Source organism: Panthera leo, chromosome B2 (genome assembly GCF_018350215.1).
Source record: "Panthera leo isolate Ple1 chromosome B2, P.leo_Ple1_pat1.1, whole genome shotgun sequence".
In the NCBI taxonomy this organism is placed as follows: Eukaryota; Metazoa; Chordata; class Mammalia; order Carnivora; family Felidae; genus Panthera; species Panthera leo.
The window spans coordinates 33,105,403-33,132,707 of record NC_056683.1 but is presented as its reverse complement, the minus strand read 5'-3'; the positions used below and the strand labels follow the sequence as shown (position 1 = coordinate 33,132,707).

Here is a 27,305-nt window from a genome sequence, read left to right as displayed (position 1 = left end):
CTTTTATCTCAGATATATTTTTACTCTTTCAGTTCCATGGCACTGATTTACTGGATTTGGGAAGTACAGATTTTTGTTTCCTATGACTGAAGCAAGTAGTTAAGTAATTAAATGATCACTGTAGTCTCCCACCCCACCCCCAAATTAAGGTGAGAGCTCATAATTGGTAAATAGGGCATGATTTGGGAAAATTGTGAAGTAGGAATAGTTTCTTTGTTGCTGTTTCAGCTTTTCTTTCCAAGCCCCTCTCCCTGTTATACAGGGCCCCAGGAACCCTTCTCATCTCATCTCATCTCATCCAGGCTTTCGCTGCTCTTTCTTAGGCCCTTTCCTCTCCCCTTTTTGAACTTGTGCCTATTGGTTGATTTGATAATGATGTTGATTTGATAATGACCTTAATATATTAAGGTAGTTTAATATATTCCTTGGAGGGGCATTTGCATTTTAAAAGGAAATTCCTAAGAATAATACCGAAACCAAGGTACAAGGTTCTAATGCTTTTGTGACAAGATGGGGTGGGGAATGAGGATGGGTAGGGAACAGGGTTTGAGTAGAGGCTATCCTTCAGCAGTCACTCTGAGCAGCTGATGAACTGGAGCCTGGTCAGCCTTCTTCCCCCTTAGATGCTGCGATAGGTGGTGTGTTGGTAAACATAGCAAAAGTATATGGGCACGTGTCATGGGAACAAGGCTCTGTGTGGAGTAAATAAGGTGGAGATGTAGATCGGAAGTTGAGACTGGGAAGTTGAGACAAGGACAACTGGAAGTGCCTCTTTTTCACAGTGGTACACAAACACTTGGTAGTTCCTAGAGACAGACACAAGTATGTTGAGACTTGCTCATAACACTGACCTTTGAATTGCTTACTGTCTAGCAATGTTTCGGTCCATAGACTACCAGTGCTCAAACTCTCTCCTTTCAAGCCTCTGTCATGGAAGCTGGGCAGTACATATCCAGCCCTCCTACAGAGATGAAATGTGAACCCATAGCTTTAGCCCAGCAGTTTGATTAGAGCCTCTTTACTTCTCCAGATCCAAGTTGTTTCTTAATCCTCAGGGGAAATGTGATGTTCCTCTTGCACTTTAAGGTGCATTGAGCTTTAGGATTTGAATTCACGACGTCCAAACCTAGATATGACCTCCATGGTAGTCTTCGATGTACACACTGACTAAAGCCAGGCTGTGTCTCCTGGTGTTGTGGCATTCTTGTTTCACGACTCTTGGGGACAAGTCTAAGGCATTTGCTCTAGGTGTCAGAAGCCTACAAGATTTCAGTCCTAGACACAGTTTGAACCCTTTTGAGGTGTCTTTGTAAACTTAATATGTAAAAGTTGTGCTTTGTCAAGTCTCCTGGCCTTTTCCCTGGGGATGTCCAGACCAAGTGGGACATATTGATATGGCAGATTATTGCTTTCTGTAAGTGACTTCTGTCACAGAAGCAAGCTCTGGATGTCGTTGGGCAGCTTCAGCCCAATATGCACATCCAGATGATGGCTTATTTGTATAGTTGTTGCTGTTCCCTCTGTTCGAAGACTGTTAACTGGTCCTTACTGGTGTACCGAGAAGGGGTTGCACAGAAGAAGAGAGACATCACACTGCATGGAAGAGTGAACTCATGTGTCTAGTTGAATGGACGACTCGTTAGAAGGAAGACCTCAACATTGGCACATTACTATTAACTAAATTCCAGACTTTATTTAGATTTTTGAAAAAAATGTGGAACACTTCACGAATTCTCATGTCATCTTTGCACAGCGGCCACATTAATCTTCGCTGTATCGTTCCAATTTTAATATATGCACTGCCAAAGTGAGCACAGACTTTAGTTTTTACCAGTTTTTCCACTCATGACCTCCAGAATCCGTCCTAGGATACCACATTACATGTAGTTGTCTTGTCTTTCAGTCTTCTCTGATCCCTGACAGTTTCTCAGTCTTTTCCATATTTTTCATGACCCATGATAGTTTAGAGGAATACTGGCAATTACCTTTTATAATGTCCCCCAGTTTGAGCTTTTATGATGTTTTCCTCAATTTAGACTGATGTTACAGGTTTGGGGAACAATGCTGCAGAGGTGAAGTGCCCTCCCAGGGGGCACCTGATGTTTCCATAACATCACTAGTGATTAAAATTGGTCACTTGATTAAATTGTTTGGTTGCCAGTTTATCTGTTGTAAAAGTTATTGTTTTTTTCATTCCCTACTCTGTTCTTTGGAAGCAAATCACTGAGTCTAGTCCATACTCAAAATGGGTTGGGAGATATATGGAATTAAACTCCCATCTCTTAGAAGGAGGAGTATCTGCGTATATTATTTGGAGTTCTTTAAGAAGGCTTCTCACCTAGCACAGAGCCCAACGCAGGGCTTGAACTCTCGATCCTCAGATCAAGACCTGATCTGAGATCAAGAGTTGGAGCTGAGATCAAGAGTTGTAAGTGAGCCAAGTACCCCTTATTTAGAGTTCTTATGTAAAGAAATTTGACTCTTCTCATCAATTTATTTAATCATTTGTTTATATCACTAAGGACTCATGTGTATTTTTTTTATACTTTGAGTTATAATCCAGTACTATGTTATTTATCTTGTTGCCTGAATTATTCCAGCTTTGGCCAGAGGGAGGTCTTTTAGGTGACTCCTGCATCCCTTTGACATACTCTTACCCTTTTGGTTTTTTTTGAACACTTACTTACTTTCTGATACTACAAATATAGTCCAGGCTCATCTTATATTTTCCGTGACTTAGCCCTAGAATCAGCCATTTTTCTGAGGACCCTTGTTCTTTTTATTGGAAAATGGAGTTCAGAAACCACTGGCCACTGGGAATGTTTAATGCTGCTTGGCTGTCATTACTTCTAGGCCTTCTCAGCAGGCAGAGCTGGGTAGCATGTGTATACATACTAATCTCTGAATATAGACATATCTATCATTGTTTCTGTGTTTCTTCATCTGCATATATATCAAGATAAACATGAGTTTATATTGATGTCTTGGACTTTAGTACCACAGAGTTCATTTTAGAATATTTTCTTTTCTTGCTCATCTATAATATCCTTCTTCAACAATGAGGAACCTTGCTCCCACCATTTCACTGTTCATCCCCAGTACACATGTACCCATGCTGTACCTGTCTTAGAACCCATATCCCCACAAGAAACAAATTTACCAGTTTGAATATTGTACTGATTTTTAGCAATTCTATTTTGGTGGACAAATTGTAGATGTTTATTTATGTTTATTATAATGTGATTTGATCTGTGATGCTAACTTTTAGATATGTTTTTAACATATCCACCATAATCTGAGATGTCTTTGTATATCACCATGGTTCATTAAGATTATGGAGTTGGGCTTCAAGTAAAATATTTCCCTTTTACTCTGCATTTCTAATCTAAACTTAAGAAATAAAAAGTTCATGTTCTCTCTTCAGTAATTTATCATACATTTCTACAAAAGGAAGTTTATACTTATTAAAGTTATATACTTGCTGAAGGTTTTATATGTAAAAGGGACGAATTGAATGAAACAATATTTACAGTACCATCTAGTTCCAAAGTCCTGGTTCAGGTGCTTTTTGAAAACCACCTTAAGGCAACACATTCTAAAATCAGTTTCTCCATTTGCTCTTAAGCCCTGAATGTGTAGGCTTGGCACTTGGTTCTACTTTATTGGCTACTTTTCTAGGACATCCTAGAATGTTGGCCCCGTTCTTATTATTGGTGCCAAAGATCATATATGTTTGTGGGTAAAGATACTTTTTCCTGGGAAATAAGACTGACTTAACTATAGCTTTAGTTCCCTGGATTCTTGGGTTCTCAAGTTCCTGTTGAGGAAAATAAATATGAGCTATACCAGTTACTCTGAGTTGAGCGTTCTCAGTCACCATGTAAGTTGGCTTTTAACTTGAAATCTGATCTTGGGCCCATCACTTCTACCTCCAGACCTCAGATCCTTTATCAAGAAAGTGCAGCTGTTCCATTAGATGACCCCTAAGATTTCTTACAGCTATGATTTTATCATCACAAGTAGTAAAATAACGTGGCTGGCAGTTCTTATCTCAGTAATTAAGGCATCTGGCAAGAACTGGAAATGGTAAGCGTCTCTGAAACAAGCTTATTGGGTCCATTTCTGTCACTGTTTTTATTTGTTTGATTAACACACACACACACACACACACACACACACACACACACACACCATGATTGGAATGGACACATTCTGAAATGTGAAGGCTAGTGGTAGTACCTACATGGCTGAGATTGAACCATGTAGAAGGCATACATTTAGAAGATCAGAACTGAAGTGTTCATTGTTGGCGTTTATAAACCAATGGTTTCTTAAATGACCTTCTCTTTACAGCTACTGTGTTTAGCCTGTGAACAGTACAGAAGAATAGCCAAGGTGAAGAGAGTGCAGTGGCTTACATGTGACATGGCTCTATGAGTTATATGAAAGAAGTTTTAGCTCTTAAAGCCAGGGAGGAAAATGTCATTAGCCTCATATACTGATAACAGTCTTCAGAAGACTATCCTTTCCCATAAGCAAAGTGAAGGAAGCACATGACCTGTAGCTGAGTATGTAAAACATTATGTACTTACAAAAGGATTTTGGAAAACAGAGGGATGAAAGAGAAGAAGTAAGAATTAATATGCTGTAAGACAGGGCATATCTGTTTAGGGAAAACAAACAATAGAGTGAAGAAATGTTGCCTTTGGTTAGAAAGCTAGGAGAGGAAAGCATGGAATGAATCTCCCTCAGGTACCTGCCGTTGAATTGTTCTTTAAGGCCTACATCATGTTGGTTTATGAGATTGACTTCGAGTTTTGAATGAAAGTTCTCTGACCCACTATTCCTGGCACTGTCCCAGATTTCTGAGTGAAGTGGCATGCTGAATATCCTGGCTTACAATGTTAATTAACAGGTTGAACTTTTATGGTACTAGTTTACATGAGGATTCACCTTTGCCTTAATGAAAAGTGTCTGGAATGGATTCCCATTCCTAACATGCTAGCACAGCTAGTGGCTGCAAAGAATTGCTAGTTCCAGAAGTGAACAGCAGGTGTCACTGCATCTCCACTTAATAGGGTTCTGGCTCCTAGCTGTTCGCTTGCAACCAAGTTTTTAACAGAGCTCCCAAACCACTGAACACAAATTGAGTATTTATGGCCGTCCTCAGATACAGAACCCAAATTGAAAATTGAGAATAAGCACAGCCCAAGAGGGTTTCCCTCAATCTCCTCACTATACTTTTTAGTGTTTTTTCCCCCCTAGGCTTAATATTATCTGTATTTCTGTTTAGGTAACCGATGAATTTTATTAGCCTTTTCTTATCAATCATTCAGCAGTTATTTAAGAGCCTTGGACAGATTTTCATATTTTTTTCAGCTGGGTTCCCACTTCTTGGCCTTCCTGCAGCTTGCTTTTTAAAAGCCTTCCAGCAGGAAAGTTGATGTCACTGTTCTCTAAATTGAGGTGCCAGACATCAAAGGAAACAGCCTCTTTCTTTATTCTTCTATTTGAACCCTTAGCTTTGGCAGTTGAGGAAATAACTGAATTATGACCAAAAGTCCTGTGGTGCATCTTCTAAAACAAATCTCTTATGGTTTCAATGTAGATGGTGGGGTGTCCCTCTATTATAACAAAGGCAAAGTTGGTGTTGAATTGGATTATTTTAGAAAGTCTGGGACATACTAAATTTTTGGTATCCTTTGATCACATAGGTTGTTAGGAGAAAAAACACCCTAGGTGATATTTGTTTTAATAGTCAGGGTTAGTGCTGGTTTACACTTATGTCCTGGTGTCATTATTAATAGCTTCCCCCTTTATTCTCAGTTGTCCTAGTTCAGACAATATGTAGTCACTCTAAATTGCTAGAGGTAGGGAGGGGACAGTTGATAGGTTGCTTATTATAGTAATTATAAGCATTTTTTGGCTCAAGAATTATGCCTGCCCTGAGTTTTCTAAGTTATATACATTCAAAATAAAGCAAGAACCACAAAGAGATTATAATTCTGGGAAAATAGCTTTTGGGTTTCTACCTAAAGATCATTGTTCTCTGGAGCAGTGATTTCCAAATGTGGCTGTGCATCAGAATCAGCTGGTAACCTTTTCACAAATAGTTTCATGGGTCTTATGATAGACCTCTACTGAATGTGTACTGGAGTTTGAACTTGACATTACCAAAAATGTAGAAATTCATGCAGTGCAAATGCACTGCACTACTTTGTCAGCAAGCTTTTAAAATTAGCTCTTTATGCTTTGGGTGATGGTTGGGGTTTTTGGTGGTGGCTGCTGTGGGCCTTGAGGGTATGCCTGTCATTGATGTGAGTTGCCTTTTTGTTTCAGATGTCATCTGGGTGATTCTCAGTGTGGAGGTGGGTGGACTTTTAGGAGTAACGCAGCAGCTGTCATCTTTTGAAACGGAGTTCAACACACAGCCGCATCGCAAGGTAGAAGGAAACTTCAACCCGTTTGCCTCTCCCCAAAAGAACCGACAATCAGATGAAAACAACTTAAAAGACCCTGGGGGTTCCGAGTTCGACTCGATCAGCAAAAACACATGGGCTCCTGCTCCTGACCAAACCGAGCAAGATGAGAATAGACTCTCACAGAACTCTGTAAATCTGTCCCCCAGCAGTCACGCAAACAACTTATCAGTAGTGACTTACAGTAAGGTAGGTGCCCTCGGAGAAGAGGAGAAGGGGTAGGTGGTGGGCCTTGGGATTTGTGATACCCCTTCATGGCAAACCTAGAAGCCTAGAATGTTCTTTAAGACTGCTTAGCTTTCCTGCCAACAGCAAGAATACAAAAACCTACCCCTTCTCCCCTCCCCCCCCCCCCCCCCCCATCTTCATGTCCTGTGGATGTTACTTTATCCACATTTGTAATTTACTACTGTCTCTCTGCTCTGGTTTGGGTGTTGAAAGAACACACTTTTTTTACCTTTAGCATTAAAAAAAAAAAAGAAAGTCAAAATATCACCAGCCGTCCTTGTGGTATAAATGTATGCTAAACCTAGAACAACAAAATACCTTTGGAATTTCCTCCTACTTTGTTGTTTTGGGGGTTTTAGGGTTTTTTTGTTTTTTGTTGTTTTGTTTGTTTTTTGTTTTGGGTGGGGCTTTTGTTTTTTCCAAGGAAAAAAGACAAACTCAATTATTTATCCTAAATATTGTTGTTGGCTTTCTCTTCATTTACCTTGTTTGTATGTCTTCTTATCGATGTATTTTCAGTCTGTTATGGCCCATCTACCTCCTCACCCACAACCAAGAGTGGTCCAAGTGATAGTTTGACTTTTTATGTGTGGGGCAGTGAGAGAATTGATTGTTAAGTTCACCATGATGTTAAATATTCTGATTGTTCTGAGACACTTTTCTGGGTGTTTGATTTCTTGGTCTGTTTCTCTCCATGCTAGCTGATTAACCCGTGTCTTCCACACTCTGCTAAGGTGATGATGGTTCTTGGTTGTTGGTTTTGGTTGGCTGAATAAAGCCCTGATGCTAAGAGCTCACTGTTGGAGGTGTTTGGTATGGCAGGGCCTGTGAGCATTCCTGCGCATTCTTCTCTGATTAATAATAATGCTGTGTAATAGGCCCAGCATCCCACCTATATGATCATATAACTGGTAAGTCTGCCCTTGCTTCATGTTGGCATTTACCCTCAAGTTTTTAAAATAAAATTGATATTTATTTGAGAGATAAATTGCTTGTCTGTTGTAAGAATGGTATTTTTCTGGCTAATGCTTTATATATGGTCCAGATCAAGAGACAAATTAAAAAGAAACCTAGAGATGTGAATCCTTTTTTCCCCCCCACAGTCTAGTAAGAGACTTCATTCAGTAGTGATGTAACAAAGGATTGATTTTTTTGGTTGTTTAGATGGTTGTTCTAAAAGATTCTGCGGAATCATGGTAGTTGTACAGGCTATAAGAGAAGTTAATTGGCAAGACAGAAAATTGCCTGTATTTGAGGAAAGACTTCATGTCAAAACACTATAATAAAAGGTTTTCCTCCAAGCTCCTATTTCTCCAGATTTTTCTTCCTTAAATTTAATCATCCAGAGTATGACTGCTCAAGGTGCTTAAGTGAGCCAAGCCCTTAGGGAAGCTTACCCTGTTAGAACTGGAACTTGCAATTGAGTTTAATAGGAAGATGAGAGTTGGAGGAGGCAACACCAGTTGTTCAAGTACTTTATATAATGGAAGCCCCCTCACCCAACTGTGAGCTGCCTGGCTCAGTAGTCACTGTGGTCTTAGGAGAGGGCTGGTGTTCTTGGCCAGGGCACTGCAACTCATCTTCGTAAGTTGTGAACCTGTCAGTTGCTTGCAGCTCCTGTAGGGAGCCCCTTTAGGGACTGATGCCTTTTGGCCAATTCTGTGGTCATTGCCCTGGCCTGGGGTGTGGGAGCTGGGGAGAGATTGACTGGGGGGTCAGAATGGATTACCTACAAGCCTTAATTGAGGTCCTACCATGTTACTTTTTTTTTTTTTTTTTTTTTTTTTTGGAAGGGCTGGGCTAGGTGACGCTATTGAGATTTCCTGAGGTTGGTGAATTCATGGTATGTTACCTAATTTTGTATTTTTTCTTTTTGTCATGAACTCTGTAGGATCATTTAGAAGTAGTATTTGCAAGAACCTCAGAGAAAAGGTTCTCATTGGAGATGATATTCAAGGAGACTGTTGGCTATAATACATTGAGAATATGGCACTTAGGTGCCAAAGAGAAATTGGAGCCTCCCTTGTTTCTTAATTTAAGCAGAATCTTATTCAGAATGCACTTAGGTGAACATCTGGCAAGTTCTCTAAAAGCATTTCTGGCTAAAGTTGAGTCAGCTCCACCTCTTAAGACTTCTTAGGAACAAGGGTAGTGGTATAAACAGTCATCAGTAAATATTTATTAACACATCTGTGTACTGTTTAGATCAGTGTATGTTGTTCAGTAGGAGACTTGAATAAATGAAGTTACCCCTTCCAACTAGTAGCTTACAGTACAGTAGGGGAGATGAAACATGTACACAGCAATTAGAGAACAGTTCAGTCAAGATGAAGTATGGACTGAGAATAACAGTCAAAGTGTGTTTTGTAATTTGTGTGTATGACTGTGGATTAGAGTTAGGGCAGAGAGGAAGAAGAGATTGGGTTGATGGAAAAGGGTTTCAAAGGATAGATTTGGAAGGATAGACAGGAAAGAGAGTGGAGGTACAGTTTAAGTGCTGAGGGCAGAATGAGTAAGATGTGTGGTCAGGAGATGTGGATGATGGACAACGAGAGAAGGGTTCAGTCATTTGCAGTGCTTTCATTTGAGGAGCAGTGGATGAAATAATTATAAATGACTTTGAAAAGATTTGGGACTGTACTTAAATGGATATCTTAAAGCAGAGCTTATTCATAATTCTAAACATTCATGTTTGGCTTGAGAATATAGATTTATTTATTTATTATAAAATTTAAAAAGTTATTTTAATGTTTTTATTTTTGAGAGAGAGAGAGAGGGAGCGCGCGCAAGTGTGAGCGCGTGCACGAATGGGGAGGAGCGGAGAGAGAGGGAGACAGAGTCAAAGCAGGCTCCGGGCTCTGAGCTGTCAGCACAGATCTCGATGTGGGGCTACAACTCGTGAACCACGAGATCATGACCTGAACTGAAGTCAGACACTTAACCTGCTGAGCCACCAAGACACCCCTAGATTTATTTATTTTTAAAGGCAGGCATGCTCTAGTATGTTCGAGGGTATACTTGAAGGGTATACTTGACACAGTGATGAGATCAGTTATATACCAGAATTACTTTTTAGCTGTTCATATGTGCCAGATGTGTTGCCAAGTACTTTACACGTATCATCTCATTTTTTGACAAGAAAACAAAAGCTCAAAGGGACCTAGTTACTTGCCCAATATTACATAGCTATTGAGAGGCAGAGCTGGGATTCAAATCCAAGGTGCCACATTACTAAAACTCATTATTAGTAGGTGAACCTGGGCTCTCCCTAGATCCTCCTTTTGGGCTGGAGGCTATGTTGAGTGAAAGCATTTACTGAACTGATGATCAATATCATGAAGGAGTAAAAAGAAAGCAGAGTTGAAATAAGATAAGTGGCTCTAATGTAAACTGGAGAGTGCCTGTTTGGAGAGTTCCCTTGTTTGTTGAATCTTTAAAAAAAATTTTTTTTTAACGTTTATTTATTTTTGAGACAGAGAGAGACAGAGCACGAACAGGGGAGGAGCAGAGAGAGAGGGAGACACAGAATCTGAAACAGGCTCCAGGCTCTGAGCTGTCAGCACAGAGCCCGACGCGGGGCTCGAACTCACAGACCGTGAGATCATGACCTGAGCCGAAGTCGGACACTTAACCGACTGAGCCACCCAGGCACCCCTGTTGAATCTTTAAAGTAGTGACTTCTTTTCCTGGTTGATAAAAATAAGAACTATTCTTTTTTTTTTTTTTTTATTTTTTTTATTTTTTAATATATGAAATTTACTGTCAAATTGGTTTCCATACAACACCCAGTGCTCATCCCAAAAGGTGCCCTCCTCAATACCCATCACCCACCCTGCCCTCCCTCCCACCCCCCATCAACCCTCAGTTAAAAATAAGAACTATTCTTATAACTCTTGGGGTACATAAACCGTGTGGTGTTTATAATAATTAGCACCCTTTTATTTATAAATGAATGGAAAGGATGAAAGAGACCCTTGGGGCTCTAGAGTTGGGACATGTGTTTTCAGTTCATCCCAGGGTGTCGTCTTCATTGGATGGGTAGGAGGAATACCTTATGCCCTGGTGTCTGGGATCAGGGTTGGCAATAGATTTGACTTATTCTAAAGAAATTCCCTGCCTGCCATTAAGCCCATGACCGTGGTTGTAGTAGACACATATAATTCCCTGCTGCTTCCATAGTTACAGTTTAACTTGCTAAGGTTGGTAGGATGAAATAAAAAGATTGCTTCATGCACCTGCTCCATGAGGGCTGCGTGGATATGTCAACATAATGGCATGTATGTCAGTGCCAGGAACTGGGCATCTCTGGAACCCTTCCCCAGCTGCACTTGAATAGCCATAAGCTCTCTGGACTCAGTACTCCGTGTCTCGGGGGAAACTCTGGGTGGGAATGCCTGCTCTAGCTCCATGCCACAATCCTGGCCCCTCCCTGCATGAGAGCTGTCAGAGGGAGTCAGGAAAGTAAGTATATGCTGACCTACAAAAGATTCATAAATCTGACTCCTCGCTTTTGTTAGAAATTATTGGCTGGCCTCGTTGTCAGCTCAGTTGTGGTTGACCTGTGCCATATGAACAGTCAGATCAAGTATTGGTGAAGAGTAGGGCTATTTTAATGAACCTTTCTATGTGATTAGCTCAAGAGCCTCTGAGGACAGAGTCGCAGTAGGATAGGTACTCACTCTGTTGACTCCAGGCCAGTCTCACCATGAATTCCAGCTCTCTGACTCCTCTCTAGAGGCCAGGATAGCTTCTGTTTGGACAGTGTGAGAATAGTAAAAAAAAAAAAACCAAAACAAACCAATTTATAGAAGTCCAGAAGGAAAAGATAAGTCCTGTTAAAATTAGATGCTTCGTTTTCTTATTTGCCAGTAATTTTTTTAATGTCTAAATGTTTTCTAAGAAGGCCTTACAGAGGGAAAAAAGACACCAGCCAAACAATCTGATTCAGGACAGATGGGAATAAAAATGTGGCTGTCAAAAACCAAGAGGCTGCTGTTCTTGAGGAAGGCCAAATGCTTCACTTCCTTTCTCTAAAAAAAAAAAAAAAAAAAAAAAAAGGAAAGAAAACAAAAGGGTAATAATTTACACTGGGGGAACTGAAAAGAATCCCAGATTCATTTATTTTGTTACATGGCCTATGGATTTTATTTTGTGTTTGTTCTTACTTTAAAAAAAAAAAATCTTTGGAGCTGGTATATGTCATATACTCCTCCTTTAAACTGGATTACAGTCTGAGGCACTGTTATTACTTCCGCCAAATGCTGGTTCAGAAGGAGAAACTTGTTATTATCTTCGTGGGGAGGTTCATCGTGCTCCTCCAGCGTCAGCCACTGCCGAGTGCCATCTGCCCTGCCTGCCCACACTCCCACCTGCTTCTCTTCCTATCTCTGTCTGACTGCCACCCGTTAGTACGTTTTGGATCTGGAGCTAGAGCAGGAGTCAGTCTGCTTTTATTACATCAGAAGTCAACTCTCTCCTAACCTGCTGCTTTCTGTGTTGACAAAGGCATAGAGGAATTATTTTCTCTCTGTTTAGGTGAGAGTTCAGAAATCATACTAGAGGTTACTGGGGGAGGTTTGGGAAAAGCAAATCTTTTGCTCTGTAGGCCTGAGGATATAATGGCAGATGGATCTTCCTGTCTACTTTGAAGTAGCTAATTGGTTTCGCATAATAATAAGGGATGGGCTTGGGGTGACATAATGGAATTGGGTTCAACATTTGCCCAGTTCAGAGGGCACTGGATTTGACTGGAAGGCAGGTAGGTGGTGTCCACAGCTGTGCTGCTTGGTTGTGTGAGGTGATAGCAGGCCGTGTAACCTTCCCACTGCCACGAAACTTGAATTTTCGTTCTCACAGACCCTTTCATGAAAGGTTTAAAGATGGTTCAAAGCGAAGCTAGAAGGAAAACTTGGGTCACTTGATATTTTTTCCAGCTTGTGTTTTCCTCTGGCAAGGGACAGGTAACAAAGGCACACGACAGCCAGGCAGAGGCTGATCAGAAAGCAGTAATTAGAGCTATGAAACTACCATTTATTGAGTACTTATTATGTGCCAGGCACTGCACTGAGAACTTTTTAAATTTAATTTTTATTGTGAAAACTATCAGTGTGTACATAGTTTAAGGAGCCAAGTAGTTCTACAAAGCTTATTACAGAAACACCAGTCACCTCTCTTTCCCCCAGTATTTGTTCCTCAGAGGCAGCAGGCTCAGTGTTTGATATGCATTATTTCATTTGGTGCACACAACAGTACCATGGTGCAGGCGCTGCTATTTCCCTAACTTTACAGTTGCTGAGACTTGAGGTACACAGGTTCCATGACTTGCCCAAGGGTCAGGCAGCTAGGAAATGGTAAAACTAGGATATGAACAAAAGCAATTGTTTTTTACTCCTGAGCCTGCTTTCTTAACAGTGTACTGCATTGATTCCCAATCACAAATAGTGTTCCAGTACATATTATTAGCCGAGCTAACAGCTGTGAGCTAGGGAGAGAATGCTTTCTATAACATATTGCTGCCTTTCAAATGAGGATCAAGCCAATTATTGACTATTACATGACTTCTCTACTACTAAACCACCTCCCCTCACAAACTACAGAAACCAGCCTTTCTCTTTAGCTTCCCAAGGGAAAAGATTGCCTAGAACCTCCATAGTTAGTTGGGTTTAGATTTTTGTTGACATTGAAATTTCCATTAAGTCACTCTTGTAACAGCAACACCTATACCTCTTGCGGCCTCAAGAGGCCAAAAGATACAGTCTCTGAAATTTTACTTTTCTGGAACAAATTTAAAATCTCTCTTTGAACATGTTTAGTGTTTTAGACCTAGAACATACTTAGGGGCTATCTTATTCCCTTTAAAGGCAGATTCTATTTCTGCAAAAACTATCTAGAGAAAGAATATTTTCGGCAAAGAGACAGTCAGTACAAACCCTGAAGTAGAAGTTTACCTTGTTTGTTTAAAGAACAGAGTGAAGGAGGAGAGTAGAGAAAGGTGAAATCAGAGGATGGAAACCAGATCATGGAGGGCTTTATGGACCCTTCTGTAAAGCTTTGGGCTTTCTGCTCTGAGGGACAAAGGAAACCATTAAAGGGCTTTGAGCAGAGAGGTGATAAATAAAACCCCTGCTTTGGAAAGTGGATGTAAGAGAGAATGGAGTAAAGATGTAAAAAGTAAAAGAAGTAAAGAGTAAAAAACCAGGGGTTTTGGTCTGAGCCACTAAAGGGATGGAATTGCCATCAATGGAGAAGGAAAAGACTGTGGTAGAGGTGGGGAGAGGTCAGGAGTTCCATTTTTGGCACATTGGCAATTTCTTTAGATATCCAAATGGAGATGTCAGGTGGGCTGTTGTATATCTGAGTTGCGTCTAGAGTTTAGTAGAGAGGTCTGGGTGGAGATACAAATTTGGCAATTGTGACATATAGATTATATCTCTAATGCTCTGAGACTGGCTGCAGCCCACTAAGTGATGAGTGTAGAGCAGGGTTTCTCATCAAAGTAGTAAGACCATTGAATTTTAGACCAGAGAAGTCTTGAAGATAAGTGGGAAATGGGGGATGTCTAATGCATTGTAAGATGTCTAGCAGCATTCCTGGCCTTCGCCCAGTACATGCCAGTAGTACCTCCCCACCCCCAAGTTTCACAACCAAAAATATCTCCAGGCATTGTCAACTGTCCTCTGGACAGAGAGATGACAAAATCGCCCTACTTGTGAACCACTGGTATAGATAGAGAAGAGGTTCACAGACTGAACTGGGCCCAATACTGTCCATGTAACATGTAAACTTTGTGTTATCCAAAACACATTTACTGCGCGTATTCTTAATTCATAACAGTCTTGTGACTTCTGTAGTTACACTCTTCATTTGACAAAATAATGAAGAAGTTGTAAGTGACTTGCTGACATTCATATAGAAAATTGGGGGTAGACCATGGGCTGGAACCCAGGGACCCAGTTTGAGTCTAATGTTCTTCTAGACCATACTGTGATGAGGTTTGCTGGCAGAAGCAAAGTCTGTTGGTTCTCTGAAGGTAGTTTTTTTTTTTTTTTTAATGTTTATTTTTGAGAGAGAGAGAGAGAGAGACAGAGAAAGAGAGTCAAAGTATGAGCAGGGAAGAGGCAGAGAGAGAGGGAGACATAGAATCTGAAGCAGGTTTCAGGCTCTGAGCTGTCAGCACAGAGCCTGATGTGGGGCTTGAACCCACAAACCATGAGATCATGAGCTGAGCCAAAGTTGGACGCTTTACCAACTGAGCCACCCAGGCGCCCCTCTCTGAAGGTAGTTTATACCCTTAGTGTCAGGTTGTAGAGACTTCCTCATTCATCTTTAGGAGCTCCAAAAGAATTTGTGACCAGGGAGGAAGCAATGCAGAACAGAGGAACCTGTCCTTGTTGGCTGGCCGTTTAGTACATTCTGTACCAGAAGGGGATTGTCAGGAAACTCTGGTTTAATGATATTACCATGACTCTCTTTTGAAAACCCAGAGGAGCCAGGAAAGTCCTCCCAGCCTTGCTGGTGTTTGCGTTGGCATGGGTCATGTGTGCGTTTTAAAAATAAATTAAGCAAACACCATGAGCCTTAGAAAATGTCTTTTGTTGTTTGTAACATTACTATCCGACTGAGAATAAAAAGTATCTCCAAGAACTCTCCCTTTTGTACCTCAACAGCTTCAAAGCCGTTCAACTCCAATTTGTTTGCTTTGGGGCTCTGAGCATTGTTTTAGACTGGTCTGATGCCGGGCAGTCTTGTAGCTGAAACACAGCCAGTGTTCCCAGGATTGCCAGAATATTTTATTTTGGTTGTAAGGGTGCATTTTCTTTCCTATATTCTGAGTTTAGCATTTTCGTTTCTGATGGAAGTTCTCAAGGTAGGACTAGTGAAATTCACAAGTGTGAGAATCTGTCTCCTGGTATAGATGCTTAAGTTTTGAATGTCTTGTTCTCAGTTAAGTCCGCTGTAGCTGTGTTCTAACAGGGCTGGTGTTGAATGTGAGGTGAAGAGCTACTGGGCCTCGGGGAAAATGTGTGCTTCCTTAGAGCTCAACTGAAAGCAAGACCTCTTACAAAGCTGTGGATGTTCGCTTTCAAGGCTTGAGGGTCTTGGGCTTTTTGCTGTGATTTCATTACCCAATAGCCAATTAAAATTGTTTGCTTTCCACAGAGATAGTTTTGATATGATGTAGTTAATAAGTGAGGCCTTCTAGGTGCTAATCCTTAGCTTCAAAGAATTTACTGTCTGATTACATACATGTGACTAGCTCATAGGAAAGAACAGCCAGTAAAGAGTGTATTGAGTTCCAGTTGACTTTTGAGTAAGTGTACAAATGTACTTGGAGGAAAGAGAAAGCAGGGAGGTTTAGAGTAGCCAGGAAAGTGATCCCTTGGTAGATGATAGGCTCAAACTGAATCGGAGGGAAGAGGAACCACATGCAGGAAGGCCCAGAGGCATCCACAGGCAGGGTGTGTTCATGGGACACTGGCCAGCCTGGCTGTGGAGTAAGGTGTGCTTAAAGAAGGTGGGGCGAATTTTGGAGGAAGACCTTTGAAAGCCAAGCAAAGGAGAGTCAATGTTTAATGTGAAAGGAAGCATAGTAACAGCAATACTCTGTTATGAAAAGATGAAAGCAAATATAGCTGAATGAGACCAAGGAGAGACCATTTATTCTCCTTCCTCAATCAGCCAGACATTGCAGGACAGGGGGTGATGCTGTGAACTAATTGTAAGAGAGATGGGAGAAAGGGAAGGCTAATTGACAAAAGGTTACAGGAGCTTGGATGGGAATTCTGAGAGGAAATGGGACCAACAGCCTCACCCAGTGCTTAGCAGGACCCCGACAGTGCAGCCAACCCGAGTGATGACAGGGCTAGGAACTTGGATAAGCTTCTCTCCTTTTGGGTATCCTCCCCAGTGAGACCCTTATCAGTTCTTTCTTCCTTTTTAGGAATCTCCTCTACTCTAGGAGATGGCCATGAGAGAGCTCTGTCTACCAGCTTACCACCTGGATTCTAGCACCCTTGCTATTACTTGGGATTTGGGAGCTAGAATTCCAAGCTGCAAATAACTTTTTCTGAAGTCTTTACTGAAAGGGGAGATCAAACCCAGCCAGTATCCTTCATCTCCTGTAGAACTTTAAATAATATGTTTTCATTCACAATTATGTTTGAGTTTTATTCTTTATGGTGATTTTCTTCATTTGCCATGAAGTAGGTGAAGGCTCTGGGAGTTGCCTTTGGCCATGGGGAGCTTTAGATGGACGGGAGGAAGAATGCAAGGAGGGCGGAGAGATGGATGATGAAGGGAGGAAGAATGAGGGCTGCATGATGAAGCATTGGATGAATGGGTAGAGGGAGGATGGATGGATAGATGAGGAGGTCCCCAGCATGGCTATAAAAGTCAGTTAAGAGCAGCAGAAAAACTGTGCCACAGAGGTAAGTATAAAAATGGTTTTACAGGGCTTTTTTAAAAAATAAATTTGTCACACTTACAACTGAATCAAGCTTTGCAGCAGTTTTGGTACAGTGAGAAGACTATGAACTGAGCCTGCCCCATGATCAGCCCTCGTGCATAAAAATAGGTTTCTTTTCTTTTTAAAGTTTGTTTATTTGAGAGAGAAAGAGTACAGGTAGGGAGGGGCAGAGGGAGAGAGAGAATCTGAGAGAGAGAATCCCAAGCAGGCTTCACGCTGAGGTGGAGCCCAACTTGGGGCTCAGTCTCACGAACCCGGGATCATGCCCTGAGCTGAAATCAAGAGTTGGACACTTAACTGACTGAGCCATGCCCTGGTTTATTTGCTTTTCTTTGGCTGATTCTCCTACTCGTGCTCAGCCAGTCCATCAAACGTGTCTTTGAAATTTTGAGGACTGTCCCACGAAAGTGGCTTGAACACCAGTGTTAAAGCTTCTGCAGAAGTTCCTGTCCTGCTAACTTGGCACTCCTATACCACTAGGAAGACTCGTTAAGCTACTGGCAGCCATTGAGAGAAGGGTCCTTGTTTGAATACTCTTGAGAGTCCTCATTGCCCTTCCTATTACTCCAATAGAGACTATTTCTTTTAATGTTTGTTTGCTTATTATTTATTTACTTATTTGAGAGAGTGGCAGAGAGAGAATCTCAAGCAAGTTCCATGCTTAGCACAGAGCCCAACATGGAGCTCTATCTCACAATCCTGAGATCATGACCTGAGCCGAAATGACAAGAGCCGGATGCACCCCAACTTTATTTTATTTCTAATTAATGAAGAGACTAACAGGTTTAATCAGGGCTTGGTCAGTCTCTGGCCCTTACCAGCGAAGCAGCCCTGTGCACAGGACCTCACCACACCATGTTTACAATACTAGGTAGACGCAGCGCTGACCAGGTTTGGCCCAGGAAATGAGGAGGAGGAGGAGGAGGGCCCTCGTGGTATTATCTGATGCTGCCATCAGTATACTCTGGGAGAGCATGTTATTTCACAGCCTTGCAGCATACGTCCTGTCTTTTTATTAACCTGTGTGAACCTTTTCATTTATTTAAATCACAAATTTAAAGAAGCAAAATAAAGACAGGAAGTGAAAGTCTCCATGTTGTGGTGCTTTATCTAAACAACTAGCTTTCAAAGAGTAAAAGCATAACCCAGAAAGCCCTTATAAGACATCCTCGTTTCATTAGACATTTCAGCTCCCTTTATCCGCCCCCCCCCACCCCCCCGGAGTGTTAAGAAACAGATGGCTCGCCAGTGTGGAGTGGTTCACCGTTCTTTCACTCATTCGTTTTACTGATATTTGAGTTTTGCCATATGTAAGGCATAACGAATTGGCAGAAACAGTTTCTACCCTCTTCAAGGGCATCTTGCTCTCATATCCCTGCACTTACTATACTGTTGAAAATTGATGAAGAAACTCTTAAAAAATATTCTAGCTGAAACAGTACCAGTATTCTGTCTTTCTGGTACTCTGACATACAGTTAATGTTTTCCCTCAGTGACAACTTTTAGTACTCTTTTTTGGAAAAGTTATTCTGATTTCTCTCTAATTTTAGGAGAACTTTTGCAGGTGCACACCCACATAGGATCAGTGATAACCAGATTGCTGGCTAGGAGTGACTCTGCTGATAAACTATTGTGAAAAACAAATCAGAGAGATAGTACTTTTAGGTTTGCTTGAAAACAAGATCACAAGTACTGGATCTTTTTAGGAGATTGTGGTGAATGGGACTGAGCCTCTGTTTCATGTCTGTAAATGTTGTCTTTTACAAATATGTTAAAATATGTTAGAAAATTAGCCAAATAATGGCTCTCCATTGTTTTTTCATCGTGGAAGTGCAGTTCCAGACCTAGCCCAGCTACTGTGATGATTCGGCTGGCTTGAGGCCAAGGTCTTCTTCCCGACCCCAGCAGAGAGGCACCTCTCTGTCTTAGCTGGCGGGGTGGCACTTCTGTGCTTTGAGAGGGCTTGCCTGGCCTGTAGCCAAGTAGAACTTAGGTCCCAGGGCTCATAGGTACTGCAGCTGTTCGGTGAAAAGCTTAAGGAAGGCTGAAGCACACAGGCAACACCTCAGTCCTTATGGACCTAAAGGCCGTCTCTCCTTTGCCAGAACCACTTTCTTGTCCCCTAGCAGACGTAGCCTTTGAAAGCGTTGAGGACTGTGCAAGTTAGGTGGGCCCTGGGGAGCTGGCCTTTAGACCTGGAGTCAGATGCAGGACTTCTCTTCAGATTTGATTATTCATAGCTTCTGTTAGCATAGATAAATCCAGCCTTGCTGCTAGTCCCTACGTGGTGAGAGAAGGGTAGCCTTCTGCATCAGACTCCTCTGAGTTTTGCTGTCATGCCGATAGCCTCACTTTTCTCTTAGTCCATTCAATTCAGGGCTCTCTGGTAATTACCATCTGATGCGCCTATCCCTGTTTTCCTTATTCGTAGAGGCACAACTGTTCTAGGAGAGGTGTCAGCTGATGTCAAGTTAGTTAAAATATTTGGCATTTGCTTTTCCAATGGTTAGAGGTTGAAGAGTTGCTAGGCCCCAGAAGAGAATGAACATATAACTCTGTTGCCAACCCCTGCTTTTAGGCTGGGGTAGGAGACATTAGCCACCAGGACCTGTTACACTGGGTCCTGGAACTCCAGTGCAACCTGAAATGTGGATGGGCCTCCCGTTTCGAATATACCTCCATCCCACTGTTAGGAAAGGCACTTCCTGCTTGGCCTCCTGCCATAGGGCGCCCTGGACACGCTGTTCTTGGAATCTCTGCCAGGCTTTTCCTCCACAACTGGTATTGCATTGCCTGTGTTCTGTGATCCATTTGTGACACCTATAATCCTGCATGTGGGGAGTCTAGATGATAAAATCGTTTTGAAATAGAGTTGGCTTCCTCTCCCTTCCTTGAAGGGATGGTAGTTAATTTGGCAGGGTGTGGGGTGAGTGAGAATAGAGTTTGTTCCTCAAGCCACCTTTCTGCACCAATTAAAACATCAACAACTTCCAATATGCCATTCTCTGGGTGAAAGGGAATTAGATAGCATTTTTTCCCCCCAAAAGGCATGGAACCTCAGCTATTAGGTAGAAGGTCAACAAGTTCATGATCTAAGCTAGTTACACACAACACTGGATGTCACTCAGGACACTCAGGTGGAACTCTGAAGATGCCCATTATGTCTTTGTCCCTCTCCCTGCCTTTATGTCTTTTACAGGACCCATTTATTTACCTGTAAAATGGGAATGTGCTGCAGTTCTTGGCAAAGGCACGAACTCCCTTCCCTAAAGCACTCTACACAAGTCACAAGGCTAGTAGTACCTGCTTTAGAAAGGCCCATGTGAAGTGGGTGGAGCTTTGGTCTGGAAGACAGTTACATTTAGGGAAAAATACTTCATAGACAACAAATGCTGTTCGTTTTTCAGGTTTTCATTTCTCTGTGCATTTTTTCCTGCACAGAGACCTTTGAGCATTGTATTAGTTCTACAGCTTATGGGGATCTAGGGCTTTATTGCTTTCCTTGGGTTGTTCCAGATGAATAAATGCTGGAAAGTACTGAGCACAGCTTGTTTTAAGCTTCCATACTTTCTACATCTGGTGTGTGTGACCTCCAACCAGGCCCTGTAGAATGGAGTCCGAGAGCCCTTCGCTCCCCCAACCCACCCTTCCTTGTTAATCAGGTGGTACCATGGCCGCTGAGATAGTTACAGCGTCAGCTTGCCTGCTGGAGGTGTGGTTGGCTTGAGGGGTGGCAGACATGTGGCCATTTTAAACACCTTTTTTTTTAAAAACAAAAAATGTTTATTTTGAGAGAGAGAGACAGAACATGAGTAGCGGAGGGCCAAAGAGAGAGGGAGACACAGCAGGCTCCAGGCTGCTAGCTGTTAGCACATAGCCCAGTGCAGGGCTAGAACTCACAAACTGTGAGATCATGACCGGAGCTGAAGTTGACCGACTGAGCCACCCAGGTGCCCCGACATGTGGCCATTTTCAACACCACTGCTCTTACCAGTTCTGTGCCCTTGATTCGGTTACCTCTCTGAGTCTGGCTCGTCTTAGTGGATCTTTGTGAGAACTACAGAGAATATGTTACAGTGCCACAGCAGCACCTGGCATGGGATTGATGCTCAATCCGTGTTGGCCTGCCTGCCTCCAAATCACCTTGTCAGGATTTTTGGTTCAGTGATGCCAGCCACCAAGCAACTAGACACACACTTCTGGTCTTTTGAGGCTTTATGTGGGTGAGGGGAAAAAAGCAGAAGCAATTTTAGTACCTTCCACTGAGAACACTATAGAAACTTTAATCTCATGTTCCTTATTCTTGGCAGCTTTGACCTCTGGCCTAAGCATGACCAAAGGGCATTCTTTCCATTCTTTCATGGAGTCCTGTTTTTCAGCCTCCTAAGTCAGGTGCTGTGTTGACTCCTAGAACTTTAAATTCTGGGAAGATTTAGAGAGGAACCTGATGAGATCCTGTGAGGGGAAGGGACCTTACTCAAGGTCAGTTGATGAGGTGGTGCAAAGCTGGGAGTAGAACCCAGATCCCTTTCTCCCAGTTCTGCATGACCTATACCCCACTGTAGTGGAAACAGGGAGGGTGTTACATCTCTAGCCTAACCACCTCCAGAGAGCCCAGGCCTAAGCAACTGTTTTAAAAATTGGTTTTGGAAGAGCCAGTAGTCTTGTGACTTAGGGGTATCTGACACCTCAGGCAGTAGTCTGGGAAATACCTGTCCTCTTTTAGCTACTAAGTCACCAAGAGTTTACTGGGGACCTGTTGGGCTAAGGAGCTGGAAGCGAACAAAACAAAGTCACACTGAAAAGGATTCTAATCGCTGGCCACCCTGCAGCCAAGCACTGTTTTCCCTCCACAAAGAAATGTGTTATTTGGGGGTGGGGGGTGCCTGGGTGGCACAGTCAGTTAAGCATCCAACTCCTGATTTTGGCTCAGGTCATGATCTCACGTTTTGTGAGTTCAAGCCCCACGTCAGGCTCTGCACTGATGGCATGGAGCCTGCTCGGGATTCTCTCCTTCTCTCTCTGCCCCTGCCCTGCTCATGCACTCTCTCTCAAAATTAAAAAAAAATGTTTTTTTAAAATGTCATTTTTTAAAAAAGACAACCAAATTCTGACTGCCCACATCCCATCAAGCTAATAGAAAATTTGATATTCATCACTTTTATGCCTTCTCACCCCGAATTTTGTCTAGATTCAGGATTCTTAACATAGTTGTCAAGCATTAGGAAATACCCTCTGGTCATTTGTCATGGTTATGGCAGAGGCACCTGCTCTTGGTATCCATTTGGTCCCTTTGGTCCAACGGCCCTGCTGCTTCTAGGCTACTTTGAGGAGTAGGACCCTAGTGAGGCTGTCACCAGTTAACTTTTGCCCTCCTAGGTCTTGGCATTGACTGGTCTTTCCAGGGAGCACGCTCCAGGAGGAGGGTGGGAAGATGGAGGGAGGCACAGGTCGTTCTCCGGCAAGTTCATGCAGTTGCTTTTGGTGTTAGCATATCTTAGTGTCTCATTCTTAACATGAGGGGAAAATGAGACATGAAATGAAGCCTTTTCCACCCGGTCAAGCAGCACAAAAAATACCCTTGGGAATTGAGAAGAAACCCTTATCGTGTGGCAAGGGGAGAGGCAACGTGGGGAGAACAGAAATTGGACTTGGGTTAGAACCTTGTCTCTGCCTTTTACTACCCCTGTGACTTTGAACATGTCTTTTAGTCTCTGCAGTCAATGGGCATAGTTAAATGAGCATACTGACACTCACCTGGCTTTCAGGGTGAGGCTTAGAGACAATGTATGCAAAGGTCCTCATACCATGTCTGTTATCTATAGATAACAGACAGTTGCCATTTCTGCTACAGTATTGTTGTTACTATAAGGGTCATTAGCCAGAAGTCGCCTACATCTGAAGTTAAGGTGCAGAAACCAGCATACAGAGATCTTTAGCAGAGAGGTGGAGACATTGTCCACAGGGGAGGAAGGCTTTGTGAACTGGGTGGAGGAAAGTTGGCACTGATTGATCTAGAAGCTGAAAAATGAGGATTACCCCCCTAGCCTCTCCTCTCTTTGGATGGTGTGATAGAGTGAGAACACTTAGCAACTTGAAATGCTGATGTTTGGCCTCTGAGGTTTTGCGTGGCAAGGAAAACCCACAGGCTTTGTCTGTGCCTTGGGGTTTTCTTCTGGCTCACGGGGAACCAGGGATTCTTTTACTTGTTTTGATTGTCTAATTGTACCTTCTCTGTTTACCATCACTGACTATGTTCACTCTCTTCCAGGGGCTCCACGGGCCTTACCCCTTCGGCCAGTCTTAAACGGGTGTCGGCAAGAAGAAAAATTAACAAAAGACAGAAAGCCTGACTTTGGATGGGGGGGAGGGCAAGGGGTTCCTCTGGATTGCAGACCACATCGCATGGACCCCTGGCTTGACACCCCCCCATCCTGGAAGAAGAGGAAGAAGCAGAACAGACTAGTTTTGAGTAAACTCAGTGCGCATGTGTGAGTGCTGAACCGCAGGAATGGTGTTGAGGCTACTAAGAAGAAATCCATGCAGCCACCTTGGGTTTTGTTTAATAGGTGTCAGTCTAACAAGTCATTAGGTCACTCGGGAAGGAAAAAATTTTTTAATGGGGGAAAAAAAGCCATCTTTTTAAACAAAAATTATTTTGCCTACAGACAGGTTGTAGTTTTGAGCACATGTTCATTTTTTGCCCTCTTGCCCCACTTTTGTTTTTAGATAAGGGATAACATGCCCTTTATAGATTAGCTGCTTGCTCTGGAAGCGATTCAGGTTCAAAGCTGGTGTGGCATGTGTGGGGACTCTTCGGGTCAGTGCTACAGGAGGACATCTCCTGGGCCACATGACTCCAGAGGTTTCTGACCCCATTCGTTTTTAATGGCATCAGCCAATGAGTTCTCACCCTTTTCCTCTTCTTTTCTCTTTAATCTTCTGTTGATTTACACCTTTAACATTTGTATTTGTCAACCCCTGTGGCTTGTTACCATCAGAACCTCTCTGAAGACCAAACTTCCCTGTGTGGCCAGCAGAGGAAGCCTTGAGGACAGATCTGGGGTAACATGGGAATTTCTGAGCCCAAAAGGTGTCCTTCTGCACACAGTTAACATCAATTGCTTTTCCTCCATGTTTCTCTTGGCAGAGAGAATTGCCATCACACTTAATGCTCTTTTGGATTCTTCATACACAGTGGCTCCCCATTCACTCTGGGAACAGTGCCTCTGTGCTGTATGTATGTGTGTGCCACATGCACACACATATTGGGTGTTGGTGCAGCTCACCAGCAAGTGTGCAGCAGGCGGGTGGAAAGGTGTCCAGGCTTCTCTGTTGTCACACAACTCCCTTCCCTGTGTTTCCCTTCCATTGTCCTTTGTGGTATTTTCATAGCCTGTTAGTGGAGGCTGAGCTGTTAAGGTATGAAAATACAGCCCCAAGTGGGGAATTGGCCATGGGGAAGGGCCACAGTTACTGACTGTATGATTTTAGAGATCGCATTTTGATGAAACGAGAGCACCACCACCACCCTCCCTCCCCCAAGCTGGATGCTTGGTTATTGGGAAGTGGTGGGTGAGGGGCAGCCCAGCCAGAGCAGAGGCTAATTGGCTGGCTGCTCACTTGGGCATGTGACCCCACTAGCATCCTATGGATTCCAAGCAGGTTGAGATGTGGATCTCTCCATGGGAAGCTTGAACCAGGCTAGAACAGCTGTCTGCCAAAGATACAAGAATATGCAAGTCCCTCTTCTCTTTCCTTCTCATCCTCTCCTTCCCTTGAGTCTTGGTTGGTTTGATAGCCGGGGATATGGATCTAGGGTGTGATTGTAGGGTCACCTGCTTGTTACCACACCCCCACCGACACCAGGGGTGTGAGACAAGCAGGGAGACCAGGTGATGAGTGGCTGCAAGGGGTCATATAGCCTGGGTGTGGGTGAGGGTCTGCCTGCCCGTCTGTCTCTGTCTGTCTGGGTATCTCAGTTCCAAAAATGTGTGTTGTTTGTTCCTCCTCATCCTCTTCTGAGACTGTTGTTTTTTAAAGCTTGATTGTGGGAGAAAAGCTTGTATGAAATTTCCCCCTTCACCTCCCCACCTCCCAAAAAATAAAAGGCAGGATAAACTTTGGTCCACGGGAGAAGTGCTGGGGGAGGGTGGAGCCAACTCGCTGAGAAGGGCAGTGCAGCTGGGTCTGGGGCTAGACTAATAGGGCTCACACTGTAGCACCCGTTTGCAGTGCGCATGAGTTCTCCATTCTGGAGCAGAGCAGAGCAGAGGAGGGGGGTGGTCCCTGCTGGTGCTCAGGCCATCACTGGCCCAAGCCAGGGGCTCACGATGCCTTTTTGTCTGAGGGGCCTGTTAGGCCCAGATCGCCACTACTGTTGGTGCCAACCTCCTGGGACACTGCCACCCTGGAGCCCACACATGCCCAACCGTTCTGCTGGTTTGATAACCAGGAAAACAGCACATTTCCAGCTGCTCCTGGCAGGATTGTGGGAGGCTTTACATCACCTGGTTTCCTGGCTTTCTCATCTGCCCAAACCAGGTGCCCCTTCCCCATTTCCCAGGGGAGCTACCTGCCTTTAGTCAGCAGGAGCTTTAATACGTCACCAGTAGCGGGTCTGGCCCTGCAGAGGCATCCTGCTTCTCTCCTTGCTTGTAGGCAAGGTGACTTTCCCAAGCATGTTGACTTCCCTCCCAAGAACAAACCATTTCTGTACACATCCTTGGAGAGGTGAGCTGCTTACAGAGGGCCAGAGCAAGCACAAACCATAGAGTAGGGGTAGAGGGAGTCCATGGCTCCGCCAGGACCAGGAGGGTATCAATACCATTCGTTCTGCCTCCTCTCACTGGTTTGAGTTCTGAGCAGTGCCTAGAGCCCCCCTCCTCCCCCCTGCCTAGAGTGGTAGTAGGGGTGACCCTCTCAGCCCCAGTAGGCTCTGCTCCTCTGGTACTCTTCTGCAAAAGGCAGCCTGCCTTCTAGGCAGGACCACCAATGTCTGGCACCCATGAGATGAGGCAGACAGCATCCTTAGGGGCCTGAGCCCAGTGAGGGAGGCAGAAGGCTCAGACCTGGAAGAACCTATTGTGTGCATGGAGTGAGGTGTGTGTGGATGTGTGTACGCGTGCATGCCTTTTTTTTTTTCTTTTTGCCATGGGGACAGTTGAATTCGGGGTATTTTTCTACAAGAAACAGCCTTCTCTCCCCCAGTTAGGATAGGCTGTAACCTTAAGCTCATCATAGAACCTCACCAAGACAGCTAGTGTGGCTTGAGGGTGGCCAGGATGGGATCCCCAAATTCAGTCGGAGCCCCAGCAGGAGAGGATGGTGGGGTCGCCAGGGCTCAGAAGTGCAAGCTGATTCCCCACCCTACACCCTGCCTTGCCTTTCCTTCCCTTCATTTCCCTGGATGAATGCTGGAGCAGCAGTGGCTGCCTCTCCACCTGGACAGTGGTGTGTAGCAAGCAAGCTCGGTGGGTGTTTGTGGTGGGGCCTCATGGTGCCTGGGAGGAGACGAAGATGGGGAGGCTTTTCCTTACTGTATAAATGAATATTTGTATGATTAAATTAACACACACACCAAAAAAAAAAAAAAATACTATTTTCATGTGTGTCAGTGAGTTTTATTGTACCTTCAGGCACCCTGTGTACCAGCTTGCCCCCACAGTGACTCCAATGTGCACTTTTTGGTCTCTGGGTCTTCCTTTTGCAAATGGGAAAACCGAGACCCTGAGGTTCATTGTGTTTGGGAAATTAGTCCCGGGGTTATAATTAGATCTGCTGCCCTTCCTGGCTCAATGATCAAAAAGGTGGGGAAACAATTTCCGGTGGCCCTTAGGTCCACAGGGTACTGTGCATCTATTGAGCACATCTATTGTGCATCTGTTCCCCGCACGTAAGAAGAGCCAGCCAAGTTAGTGTCGATCAGCCAGCAGGCATTGTTTGGGCATTTACTGCGTGTCAGGTCCAGAGCACAGGAGTGCGAATAGCACAGGGAGAAGGTACAGCATCACGGGCATCTTTCCTCCTGCAAAGAAAGAGTTGAGTTGAGGAGTCCTCCTTCTCAGTCCCAGCTGGGCCCCTGGCATCCTGGATTTAGATAGAAGAGGGAACGCATCTTCCCTTACATGTTT

At 43.5% G+C, this 27,305-nt stretch overlaps 1 protein-coding gene and 1 non-coding gene across 3 annotated transcripts in view; one reads left to right on the top strand and one right to left on the bottom strand.

The window, feature by feature from the left end:
• Positions 1-26,768, top strand: part of ILRUN (inflammation and lipid regulator with UBA-like and NBR1-like domains) — a 95,849-nt gene extending 69,081 nt beyond the window's left edge. The window contains exons 4-5 of one of the 2 annotated variants that reach the window (XM_042938502.1): positions 6,340-6,668; positions 23,444-26,768. In XM_042938502.1, coding sequence (XP_042794436.1) covers positions 6,340-6,668; positions 23,444-23,479 — 365 coding nt within the window. In that variant the 3' untranslated portion in view covers positions 23,480-26,768. Of the gene's footprint in view, positions 1-6,339; positions 6,669-16,647; positions 16,847-23,443 lie in introns of those variants that run through there. The other variant, XM_042938503.1, reaches the window with a different exon arrangement.
• On the bottom strand, positions 1,709-1,811 carry LOC122220810. Its single transcript, XR_006202991.1, has one exon. It is a non-coding gene; the product is annotated as a U6 spliceosomal RNA (small nuclear RNA).
• Positions 26,769-27,305: the final 537 nt, after the last annotated feature.